Here is a 12,793-nt window from a genome sequence, read left to right as displayed (position 1 = left end):
CCATTGAAGAGCTTATGACTGATTAAAATAACCGCTGGGTAATTAACGGGGGCCGGTAAAATGGCCTGATCATCCCCCCCTGCATGTCGGGCTGGTAAATGACATAAAAAACACAAACAAATCCATTACCTAGATTTATGCAGTATTATTAAAGGCACAGGGACAATAATAGTGAAAGGGCAGCATTCCATCACACACGGCGAGTAATGAGTTTTCATAGGCAGAGAATCAGATGGAGAATTCTGCATTTCCCACAGCCACACCTTCAAAGGAACCATTATTTTAACTTTGTCAGTGGAGAATGAGAAAAAAAATCCATTCTGCAAGTTCTTCAAAGTCTATTGGCTTACAGGGACAGAAGGAGCAGAGAATTAAATCCTCCTTGACATTACCTTGGCAAGGGTTGGATGAAAATGGAGGGTCAGTGGTGGTGTGCTGTCTGAAGAGGCCTCAGTGAAGAACACTCACCAAATTACTGCACATTAGAGGAGCGGGGAAACTACTTCCACTAACTGAGACCAGGTGGCTGTGTTTTTCTAACCTGCTTTCTTCTAAACACTTGTTTCTGAATGAAGTCGAAACCAGCAGAGGTTGGACTATAATGGCTCTCTGGGAGCCCCAGGATTAAACGTTTGCAGGAGCAGTAAACCTGCTAGATGATAAATGTCTCTTAAATGCTAAATGCTCTTTTCAGTATTGGCTTGTCCTGTTTTTAGCCTCACTTGCTAATGTTGGTCAGTGAACAATTCATCCAGTGTAATTGGTTCTCTCTTTTGGTTTAGGTGCTCAGTAATCAATAATAGTAATATGTAGTAACAATTACTGCATAGTTAGCGTAGTTATATTAGCAATAGCTAAAGTTAATGGAGCTAAAGTGAGCCACTGTCCATGTATGTCTATTTCTAAGATGGGTCTATGCATTGGACTACCATCCAATCAGACCCCTCAGATCATCAATCATGGGCTTCCTGAATGTAACTAAAATGAAGACTAAATCTGGTGAAGGTGCGGTTACGTAGTCACAAAGATGCTGTCCTCAGGAACACACTGCCTGCTGACCTGAGGTCTGTTGAAACACTCACTTCTATTAAAATTTTTATCTCAAGCCTTTGCCTCAGCATTAGTACATGCAAAATGCTGGACAGGTTAATGCAAGGTGTGTCCAAGCTCATTAATTATCATGTCTGGAGTTGTATGTTTTTCTTGACTCATTTGTGTATTTTTTTCTGTTTTGTCTGTTTTTATCTGCTATAAAACACACCAAGTTTGCATTTGTGTGAAAAGTGCACTGAAAATAAACCTGAATTTAACTAAATATGTAATTTACCCCCAAATAAGACCACTGACCTTTATTCTATCTTATTTATTAAATGTTTTTTAGTCTGTTATGTTTGGAGTGTGGTTCCTTCATGAATGTAACTGCCAGACTTTGTTTATGTAACAAAGGTGAATTTTGAATGGAATCATTATCTAAATCAATATTTCTAATTGAGGAGGAGGCCGTTGGTTCGGAAGTCAGACCAGCAGAGCAACCTAGGGTTGCTTCCTGTCCTTTATTAGCTAGGACATTCTAAATTTTGGGCTACATTTGTTCTGTTTTGTTTATCTTGTTTGGAGCAGGACGCCCCAGCATCATCAAATCTCTAAGATCACAAACACTTTTGTGTCTGCTCATCACAAACGATTGAACTTCAATGTCTGAGATCACACCAGGTGACAGTCAGTAGCCATGTAATGATCACATCCATTAAGATACCTGCCAGACAATCTCAGCACCCTCACATGCATCAAATCTACCTTCAGTATCAAAAGCCCCAAATCCAACTGAAATTAGTTCGGTTGGAGCTAGAATGTGGGTAATTAAATGGGTAAACCAGCCTAAAAAGAAATATTTTGTAGTCACAACAAGAAATGGTATACAAAGGAGACTGGTTGAACCATTCAGTAATGACTTTCTGCACTTTTTTTTAACAATTGGGAGTTATGGTCAACCACAGAGATGAGCATGAGCTGGAATAGCATGCTGCTATGCAGCTGCATAAGGTCATGTAAGAAAAATATGCAAGCAATATGGTGCATTTTTGGTGACATCAGTGACAACAACAAAATTAAAAAATTGTGAAACATCATATGTTTAGCACAATTTATGATGCCGAGAAAAAAAAAAAAACATAAAAACACATGAAATGTGACTCATAATATAAGGAGTTTTGTCTGTCAGCAGTGCAAAAAGACACAAGACTGGCCAATGTCATAAAGAGTTGAAGAACTATCTATGAAAAAAAGTTTTGTTCTCTTCTTTCTTTCTTTCTTTATTTTTAAAGGGGTTCTCAAAGTGGGGTCAGGGGACTGTCAAAGGTCAATGACATTTTCTTTTCTAAAAATCTCTAATCGCTCAGTTTGTAAGTCTGTATTAATATATGTGTACACAATAGTTTTTTGTGAACTGCAAATCAAATACACAGTTCTTGCTTGCACACTATATTGATGCATCATACCTACACCTCTGTGGCCCTGAGCGCCAAACTAAATATTAGGTCCCTTATTTGGCCTGATGATGTTGGCAAACCTCCCTGAACCTAATAGAAAAACAACACTGGCACACTATTCTTCCAACAGCTGCCACAGTCTGATCCACGCAGACATTCAGTTGACTATCTTTGCATTTTAAATACAGAGTGACACTGTCTTCAACTTCCTAAAGGGATCTGACTTCACTTGTTCTCATATCCTCATATGACCCAGACATGCCTTCCAAGTGCATGACTGACTGATACTAAATAATTTACATGAACAGCAGTTCATGCTGTTAAACTGCGCAAAACCATGCATCAGAACTTCCCTTTGCAGAAAACTGCCCACAGTTGAAAACAGTATCCTTCTAGTTGTCTGATCTTGATGTAGTACAAGAACCAAGGGGGATAAAACAGCACATGTGGGATGTTGCACAGACAGCATGTTTGGTGTTTATTGGTCTTTGACAGCACATGCTGATAGTTTATAAAACCTCATGACAAGCTTTGCTGGATATTCCACTGAGTTTCCGCTCCTGGTGTTGAAATCCTCCTCTCCATTCTCCCATGTTGCTGCAGCCTATAAATAGAACGACATCTGCCAGTTGTGGTCAAGTGGCATATATATATTCCAGCCAGCCTTGAGCTGTTATCTTTAAGCGATGGGAGCGTGGGAGGCCTGTATAGTTGAGTGTTTCTGTGTGCATATGTCTACGTGGCATCCTCGTTATTAAATGCTTCACCTGTACAAGGACAGAGCGAGCCAAATAAGGATAAACATGACTCTGCAACTAGGCCTTTTCACTGGAGCTGGCACATTCCCCTCATCACCTTCCTCCTATCTTTACTGCTGCTCCTCTTTTGTGTCTGCTCATGTTTATTCAAGTCTTGATCACAAGTCTCTCCAATTTTTTTTACGCATCATCCTTATTCTCCTCTCACCGCTAATCTCCCTCCTTTCCTTCCTCTTCTCCAACTCTATCATCTCCTCCTCATTCCCCTCACTTTCTCACCCCTCCCTTCTCTACTTTGCAGAGGTCCTGACTGCCACTCACAGCAGGATGGCAGCGAACAAAAGAGCAATGCAAAAGGTCAACTTCTCCGGGTTGTCACTCAACACCCCCTCTACTCTGTACTGCGCGTGGTGCTTGAGTCCAGGGACACCCGTTGATCCCAACGTGTCATCAGCTGCACATTATTCCTCCCCAATCTCTCTCTCTCTCTCTTTCTCTCTCTCTCTCTAAAAACCGAATCCCACTTTAATCACCTCCCTCTGCAAATCTGTCATTATCAAGAGAGAAACCGTAAACAGTAATTAAGCATGTTAAATGATGCACAATCAAGGCAAACGAAAGCCAGTTCCATCAGTGGGAAATAAGCTCGGAGTAATTTTCAATATGCATGCTTGCAATAACAAGCTCTGCAGCTACAAAATATCTTCACAGCTTAATTCTGATGCTTCTGCAGACTTTTCAACAACTTTCGAATGTCCTTAAGCTTTTGTGCTGCCATGGAAATGTGTTATGATATTATCTCAGAGACTCAAAGAAAGAAAACTTCAGAGGAGAGCCGCTTTAAATCTCCTGTGGGGAGTGTTTGGCCCAAACCAAAATCAAACTGGTGACTCTTTATGACCTACAGAGGCTAATGAGACAGCACAACAAGACTTATTTCTATATTTCCAGTTTTAATACTCTTAATTCTGCCATAGGGCAGAGGAGACACAAAACCACAGAAACAGACGTTTGCTTTTTCAAAGATCCTCACAAAGATAGGACCCTATGATTTCCAGGTTAATAGAATCCCAGACAGAATTGTGGAATTGGCCGATAAAAATGGATTCTACAATTTAACGCCGAAATCGGGGAAAATTGATTGAATTTGACTGAAATGCTGTGTTTTTTTAGAAAGAGGAACGTATATCTGGGGAATATGTTCTGGGGGATCACTGAAGCATGGCACAACTTGTGCCTCACTCAAGCGGCAACCTCTGGTCCTGAAAAATGAAGCCAGTGCAGAGGTGCAAAAAACTGCAATACAGCAAGTCTCATCTGGACAAAGCCGGGTTTACACTAGAAATAAACTGGTTTACAGCCTGGTTCAAAAAACCTCACTATCTCATTTAGCTAATGTCTTCATGTGCTCTCAATGTACAGGGAGTGATTTTTTTTTGTACCACAATGGTTTAGATTATATTTAGGAAAAACCTCACTGCGGACTGATTTGACTGACAGATAGCTCGACAGGCAGAAGCTACTGGGGGGGGGCCGTTAGGGTGTACCAGGGGGGTGTAGGGGTGGTTCAACACAGCAAGATTTATACACAGCAGTACCCAAACCCAAATCCAGGTGGCAGTTCTTGTAACTACAACCAATCACACAAAGAAGTTGTACATGGAGGAGCCATTGCAAAGCTAGTAAGATCTGCAAGTTTTTTTCAGAGCAGAGACTTCAGGTTTTATTTCATTGGAAACATGCTAAACATGCTGATGAATGATAGATGGAATCATCTGGATGTGCCAATCACTAAATCTATGCAATATGAAACAGTCATTTTGGGAAACAATTTTAAAGACATTACATTGCTATGGGCACGTACACAGTAGTAAAGGACCCCTGCTCCAAGAGCATGCCAAAGTAGCCTAGAGTTTCCTATGCCAAGCGCACAAGTCTGTGGTTTTTAACTGGCATTCACGAGCTGTGATTAAGCATGAGTTGTTTGCTGGCGTTCAATATCCTAATTTAGCCACTATAGCTTGCATTAACTGCACATGTAAACGCACTGACTTTTGCACCAAAACAGAAGAAGCTATCTTACTGTTACTGTACAATTAATTCATTGACAGTGATAATTATAAAACTTTGGAAGGTAAATGTAAAACCCACAGACTAAATCCCTGCCAAGTTAATCATAAATATGTTAGACTGCTCTTAAAGACACTTTTTTGTCTCGTAGTTTTTAAATGTTTCTTAATGCTTTACTGTATCTCAAATAGAAATCCCACTGTGATAAAAGCCTCACCTCATATGCATATTTGCACTAATTAAGCTATTTACCACACTAACTACTTATTTCACTCTAACTTAAATACTGTAAGAAGGCTCACTGTGGTAAAATTACATTACACTGATAATCTATTAACTATTACTTAAATCACTGCAGTTGAATGCCTAGCCTCATATGCATATTTGCACTAATTAAGCTGTTTACCGCACTAAACACTAATTTAATCCATTCACTTAAACACAAACGCTGTACTAAGGCTCTCTGTGGTAAGAACCTCACCTTGCATGCAGTTTTACATGAATCAACAATCTTAAATCATCTCATACCTCATGAACGTCTCCCCACATTCTTGCATATTTAATACTTCTGATCGTATCTATTCAGCATTCTTGCACCCTTTGCACATTTTGCAACCATACTATCAATGCAAACAGACATGTTAGGACTAGAAAAATATCTAACAGGAGCTTTTAAATAATTAAATTTGTAATTTTTTACTCTTTTTTTGTTTGTTTATTTGTTTTGTTTATTTTTGTATTTAATATTTAATTCCTGCATATTGCTAGAAAAGCTGACTGGTGTCAAATTTCTTGTTGCATAAGCATACATGGCCAATAAAGCTGATAATGAATCTGATTTTTAAAAAATAGGGGTGTTTTTTGATCCTGTGCAGTGAAAATCTATTTTCAATTAAGTCTAAGTTTTTAGCATAATTTTTTTTATCCAATTTCAGTGATTTTTAACGTTATAGTTTTAAACTCAAAAACATTTTAGCAATTTTTTTTATTAACATAATGAGACAAATTGTGAAATTAAAACATTCATATTAGTTCACCATCAGTTCTTTAATCAGTTTTAAATTCACTGATGAAAAACTGACAACCCTTGAAAAAGAACTTTAATATGTAGAGTAGCCCTTTTACAACGGGGATGGGATTTCAACTCTACCGGGCACGGATACTGTTATTCATACGCGTAATTAATCCAAGTCTTTATGATTATATAATTATGTTTCTATTATTTAACAGAAAAATGAGGCAATAGCCTGTTTCTAATAGAAATCATTGATCTGTTTTGAACTGCTGGGAAAGAAAGTGCATAGCTTTTCGAAACAATTCAATTAGTTCAGTTTTATCACCAAAACTTAAATCTTCTTTTCTTTAAGTTTCATTTGAACACATAATGATGACATTTTATTAGCCACTGTCAAATAGCAATTTTAGAGCTTTTTAATCAACATATTGATTGTCTTACAAAGAAACTGAGGGTGAACTTGGGTTTCTTCTACCGAAAAAAAAAAAAAAAAAAAAATCTGTTTTTCTGTTGATACAAGGAAGAAGCTCATTCAGGCAACTTTGTCTATAATTGATGGTGAAACTCTTTACATGCAGGCTACATCCTCTCTGGAATGGTGGACTCAGGGTACCATGCTGCCTTGCGAATTGTCACTGGTCTGGGTTTTTCGGACCCATCACTGTGTTTTGTATGAGAAAGTTGACTGGTCTTTCTTGGATAATAGAAGGATGCAGCAGTGGTATATTTTTTCCTTATAAGGCCATTTTACATGAATTGCCTTCTTATCTCTGTTCTCCACTCACTCCAAACACTGTAAGCAGCTGCAACCTTCGTTCTCATGGATCCATAATGTAGGAGATTCCTCATTCTTGCTCTGTCTTTGGTGAAAGAGTTTAAAATGTGTTTTCTCTATTATCTTGGTCTGAGCTACAAGGTCATCTAAAGCTTGAGTCTTGTATTAGTTTCAGAGATTGTAAAGCTGGAGTTATGGAGCAGTTGATCAGTGTATGCACATGTTTTCAACTAAATGCTGCTGACTTGTTGATTGATGTAATCTTTGTTCTTATGCTCTGTTTTAGCATATGTGCACCACCATGAAATAATGTATCACCTCCATTAGTAATCAGATTGAGTTTTATCCTGTTGCTTTCAACATTAGATTATTTAGTTATTTATTTTATCAAGCAGGACTTGCAGAACGTTTGAGTGTGTTTACCACAGCTGCTTTGAGCAAAGATGACAGAGAACTGTCCTGCAGCTGCAGCCAGTGTAATGTTAATAATAAATGCTACTACCAGCAGCATGCAACGCTGAGTTTTGGCATGAACAACAGAGCAACAGATTTAACCTTCCCTGTAGCTTGTGCTCTCTCTCACACTGCTCTACACTGGAGTACACATGCACAAATGAACACGTGCAACCCTCCTGCTCTCATCTCTGCTTGTGTTTTGACAGGTTAATTGCACAGTTGAGGAATATCATGGATTCTGAATGTGAGGCAGCTAGCACTATTATTTTAGTACATTTAGTCTCCTTGATGAAAACTAAACTTACTTTATTCTCAGAGTTTTTATCATCAAAGATCTATTCTAAGCCAGTCTTAGCATTGTCTTCCCCATATTTAATGTACAACAGACACTGCCAACTATAACACGTAGTTCTAAATAACACTAGAAGAAAAAGAGTGTAACTTGACCTAATGTCTTAACAAGATAAATGAGAGAAGCGTGGACATATGGATCCTGGAATTTGTGTTGTCTTTTTCATGTTGAACCAAAATCGTCCTTAACTGTGACCCCAAATCTGAGGTTTGAACCACCTCTGTGAATCGCCTCTCCTCTGGTATGTATATGACAAATCAGGAGAGTGCTGAAGGTCCTTTTTTTTCCATATTGCCAGAATCAATCCAAACTGAAAGCTCCTCACAGGAGCCTTTTGAAGAATAGTGGTCGTTTTAAAAGTGATCCATATTGGATACGTTTTAAAGACTCCATTTTTTACTACACGTCTGAACTATTTTACAAACTGTCAAATGATTTGCAGCCAAGTCTGTTTAATTACTCCACTTTTGCATCTCAAGCAACAGCGCCTGATAAATTAGCCAAGTCACACATGTGTGTAATACAATTTTTATCTCATCTCTGCAGCAGCAGCAGAAGTCTGCACTATCTCCTCTGTTTATTTCTGCTTTATTTAAAGAACCCCAATGTCTGTCTTCTTCATGTGAGGATCTAAATTTACATAAGTGACAAGGATTAGAATCTGAGTGACCCTCCCTGAGGACCACGGCTAAATGACATGGGATAATTATTATAGCAAAAGGCGGGACATATGATCATCTTTCTGTGCCTGTCAGGGGCACTATGAATAGCAATGAGTCATCAAGGCCTCCATGCCACTAGGGACAAAAGTACAGGCTGGTAACAAAAGAAGTGAGGGGACATAAACAGCCTTTTGAAGGTCCCAAGGAACCTATTAAAGTCTAGATTCATTTTACTGGAAGAATTTTTAATCACTCCTGCAGTCTAGTGTCTGTTGGAGCACCTTTCAGTGACTGAGAGAGATAACCTTGACTAAAATGATTTCATTGCTAATTTCCTGTCTGTTTTTGTGAAGGTGTTTACATTTAAACTGAGACTCCAGATTGAGGAGCAAAGCCTTTCAAAGAAAGGATGGAAATGAAATATGTCTCTCTCTGCTGTGATTGCATAAGTGGACCATTGGTGCTGGAATTAGGTTTGATCGTCGTCAAATGTCTTTTTTTTCCCATCCCACAAACTTATTATCCTTATCTGCTGGGCTCTAACTCAATGCTTCCACCTAGCTTTTCATCCACAGAAGACACCTTACTAAGGTGCACTGGCACAGCAGTTTGCAGAAAAAGGCACACTCACAAACATGCAGAGCTCTTTCGCATGCATCATCATCAATGACCACTTCCCAAGCGACCAAATATCTCATCAACAGACAGAATCAGCTCAGGATCCAGACACAAAATAAAGGGCAGTCAAGGATACAGCCATCCTGACGGGACCCTGCAGCTCCAAAGTAATCAAATAAAATAACAGGAGCAATTTATTGCAAAGAAGATGGAGAAGGGGTGGGGGGGATCGCTCTTACCTTCCTGCACAGCCTGGAAGGGGTTGTTAGGCTCGATAAGTTTCACAGAGTGTGTGATTTTCTCGCTCTGCAGAATGTCATCATTCAGACTCAGGTCTGAGATGGCAAGTTGGAAAATCTCATCGTCTCGCACAGCATTTTCCTCAAATATGGCACCTGTTGGATGAAATAAGTAAGTGATGGTGGAGTTATTTGGAGAGGGTGTAAAACAGGCTAAAAGACTTACCACTACTTTCTGAAGCAAAGACATGCATAATTTCATGAAGCTGTGGAATGCTTTGCTATGATTGGAGGTTTGTCTTTGTTTTAAAGATGTGCAACAAATGATAAATGCAAGTGCAGCATACTATTTGCATTTGCTACTTGCAGCATGATTTCAGCACCATGGAGAGTGACAAATCCACAACCAGTCACACTTTTTAATGCATTAAGTCCAAAAACTTGGAAAATAAACAGCTACCATCTCTATAAAATGAATGCATCCCTCTTTATAATCATTATAGGCCCAGATTTGTAAGAATACTGAAGCCTGTCTTCTTGTCTCATCCCCTTCCTCCTCCCCCCTCCCCTCTTTCTTCCTTGTTTATCAAAATGGCATCAGCTGCTTTGAGTAGAAGCACATACATCAGTGGGGGAAAAAAGGGTTTCAGGAAAAAAGGTAAAATTGGGGTACCCTAACGTGAAGCTGAACGTCAGCCAATATTATCTGGATGAAGTCCCACCTCTGTATTAAGGCAGTGACTGAGCACCTGCTGCTTGCCAGACTGTTGCAGTAAACTGAGAGCAGCAGCAGCAGCAGTAAGCAGTAAAGAGCGAAGGAGCAGGGAGCGATTCACTAACAGTGACATTGACATTTTTATCTGAGATTACAACGCCAGTCATTTTTGAAAGTAGCTGCGTGCGTCAAAAATGGCAAAGAAACCAATTATTCTGAGATTGCGCGCGTGAGGAGAGGGGGAGGAAATCATAGCAAACTGTAAAATGAAATGTAATGCGATGATAAACAGCAGATGAGTACCATTTGAACCTCATTATGAGATTAAAGCCGTGGAAAAAGGCGAAGAGCTCTTAGCTCGGGCTAGAAGTTGGAGAACAAAGAGGCTCTATGCGTTTTGCATCTCTAAAACGAAACTCCTCTGACATTCCCTCTGTCGACGGTTTTGACATTGCAGTCACGTTCGGATGAAAGTTGAAGCTTGTCGGGTACGCACAAGAGGTACCTCGGTTTGGAAAGGAAAAAAAGACCAGCTAATAGCTTATTTGGTGTTAATACTGTCCAAGCCTCAGCATTAAGGGCCTTTCTGCTCAGTCTTATGCGTGCTTTGAATGCAAAATTGTAATTAACACAGGCCGACACTGGAGAGATTTTAGATCTAAAGTGAATGCAGTGATGCGTCGTCGAAAAGTGGGAGAAATGTCTGCAAAAGCGAGGAAAAAATAGGGAACAGAGTTTCAGATCTGACAAATAGCCAGTGCAGCAAAGGTCAGAGGCATGTGCATGCACAAAACGCCAACTTTTCAACTCGCCAGAGAGTCAAAGTGTTGTTTAAAGACAAGCTGAAAAGACTATCCCGCCCTCTCACCAAAAAATCCTCTGATCAACGCAGTGTGCGTTGGATAAGCTTCATCCCCGCACGCGCAGCCGTTAACACCTGTCTATAACCCCCAAAACAGCGCGTTGGTTTTATCGGACGCTTACCAATATGTATGATGGAGTCCGCTTTGGCCGAATTGCATTGCAATATCCACAGGGAAAGGCAGATCAGCAGCAACTCCATCTCGGGATTTCAGCGAGGCGGCTCATCCAAGCTCTGCTCTGCTCGGCTGTCCTATAGCTGTCCAAATGGAGCACCCAAGAAGAAGAAGAAGAAGAAAAGATGATCAAAACCCAGTGCAAAATAGAACCGTGGTCCTTCTCCTCCTCCTGGTAAGCCAGACAGACATGAAAACCAGCAGAAAAGATCTGTCTTTTTTAGCCAACCAAAAGAAGAAAACCGCAGGAAGGTGGGCTTAAAAACACACAGAGACGAGGGAGCACCGACGGGAACCCGAGGTAAGACTGAAAAAGAGACAGGTAGCCCGGTGAGAGAGCCCGGTGTTACCTCTCTCACTCTCGCCTCTCTCCCTGCGCTCCGGCGTCTAAAGCATGGCAAGCTGCACAAAAAAAATGCGGAGGAGGGACACCCCTCTAACTACACACACGGAGAGACGCGCGCATACACTCCGAAAATATAGAACAAAACCACACACACAGAGAGTGAAAGGCGCATACACACTCTCTCTTCAGTCCCGTCTCGATCACGTGACTGCAGAGACTTCACGACTCGGCTGCTGTCCCGACAAGCCGGGTAGAAATGATTTGGACTAGCCGGAGAAAGACGCGCGCAGAGCCCAAATGGAAACACATGATTGGAGGTTACAGGAGAAGCGCAAAAAAAGTGCATCAGTCTCTCCAAAGAGAAAAAAGAACACTACGTGGCACATATACCGGCACGAGGGAGGAAAAGTGGGCGACTGTGCGTATACTTTTGGACAAGTTGCCGCTTTATTTTTTTTTCTTTTTCAGGGACGATGTGTGCGTGAGAGCGCGGAGGCTGGGGCGCATTTTCAGTGCAGTTAAGTGGCGACGGGGCGCTGTTGATGTGGCAGAGAAAAGGGGATTTACACGCCGCGTTTCACGGCGCGAGGGCTGACGGATAAGGGACAGACGTGACAAGAGCCACAACGCCTCACTGAACCGGGGAGCAGCGGGAAGGAGTTAACGGAGGCGCATTTACGCAGAGGAATAACCAAAAAAAAAAAATCCCCGCAGCGATTCTGTTAAAGGCTGCATGACTTCTACGATTTGTAGACTGCAACATTACAAAGCTGACGTTTTCATTTTAATTTGCTTTCGTTTCGCAGGATTACGACAATTAGTGTACATTATGAAGCGAATCAAACCAAAGGGTGCCAGTGTTTCTCCTTGGGTGCCGGCTCCACGCCTCTGTTTGAGAGCAAAAGCAATACAGTGGCGGACTGAGGAGAAGAGAGAGAAGAAAAATATGGAGTTTCCAGTCAGTCATGATCTTACAATTAAAGGATATTTCTCGTGACTAAAATAAAAACGGAAATATCTCTTAATTGTTTGGTTAAGTCTGTCAGAGGCGCAGAGCAGAAACTTTCAGCACCACCGGCTGTGGACAGCTCCTCAGTGAAACTGCAGCGAGAAAGTTCAAGAAAAGACACCTGTTGAGCTTGCAAATCTTACAGTTTATATCGTACCAATTAGATTTTTTTTTTTCTCTTAAAACGACTGTTATGTGAAAGTTTATCTTGTGTGAGATCGTGATCTTCTGTGTTGTTATTGCAGCAGAGGA

At 40.6% G+C, this 12,793-nt stretch overlaps 1 protein-coding gene across 1 annotated transcript in view; it reads right to left on the bottom strand.

The window, feature by feature from the left end:
* The window catches only part of grid1a (glutamate receptor, ionotropic, delta 1a), a 438,914-nt gene extending 427,384 nt beyond the window's left edge, over positions 1-11,530 (bottom strand). The window contains exons 1-2 of the mRNA XM_041789876.1: positions 11,134-11,530; positions 9,435-9,590 (exon numbers count right to left, since the gene is read on the bottom strand). Coding sequence (XP_041645810.1) covers positions 9,435-9,590; positions 11,134-11,212 — 235 coding nt within the window. The 5' untranslated portion in view covers positions 11,213-11,530. The remainder of the gene's footprint in view (positions 1-9,434; positions 9,591-11,133) is intronic.
* Between the last annotated feature and the right edge of the window lie 1,263 nt (positions 11,531-12,793).

The sequence above is a fragment of the Cheilinus undulatus genome, linkage group 6, assembly GCF_018320785.1.
Source record: "Cheilinus undulatus linkage group 6, ASM1832078v1, whole genome shotgun sequence".
Classification (NCBI taxonomy): Eukaryota; Metazoa; Chordata; class Actinopteri; order Labriformes; family Labridae; genus Cheilinus; species Cheilinus undulatus.
This window is presented reverse-complemented; position numbering and strand designations above follow the sequence as displayed.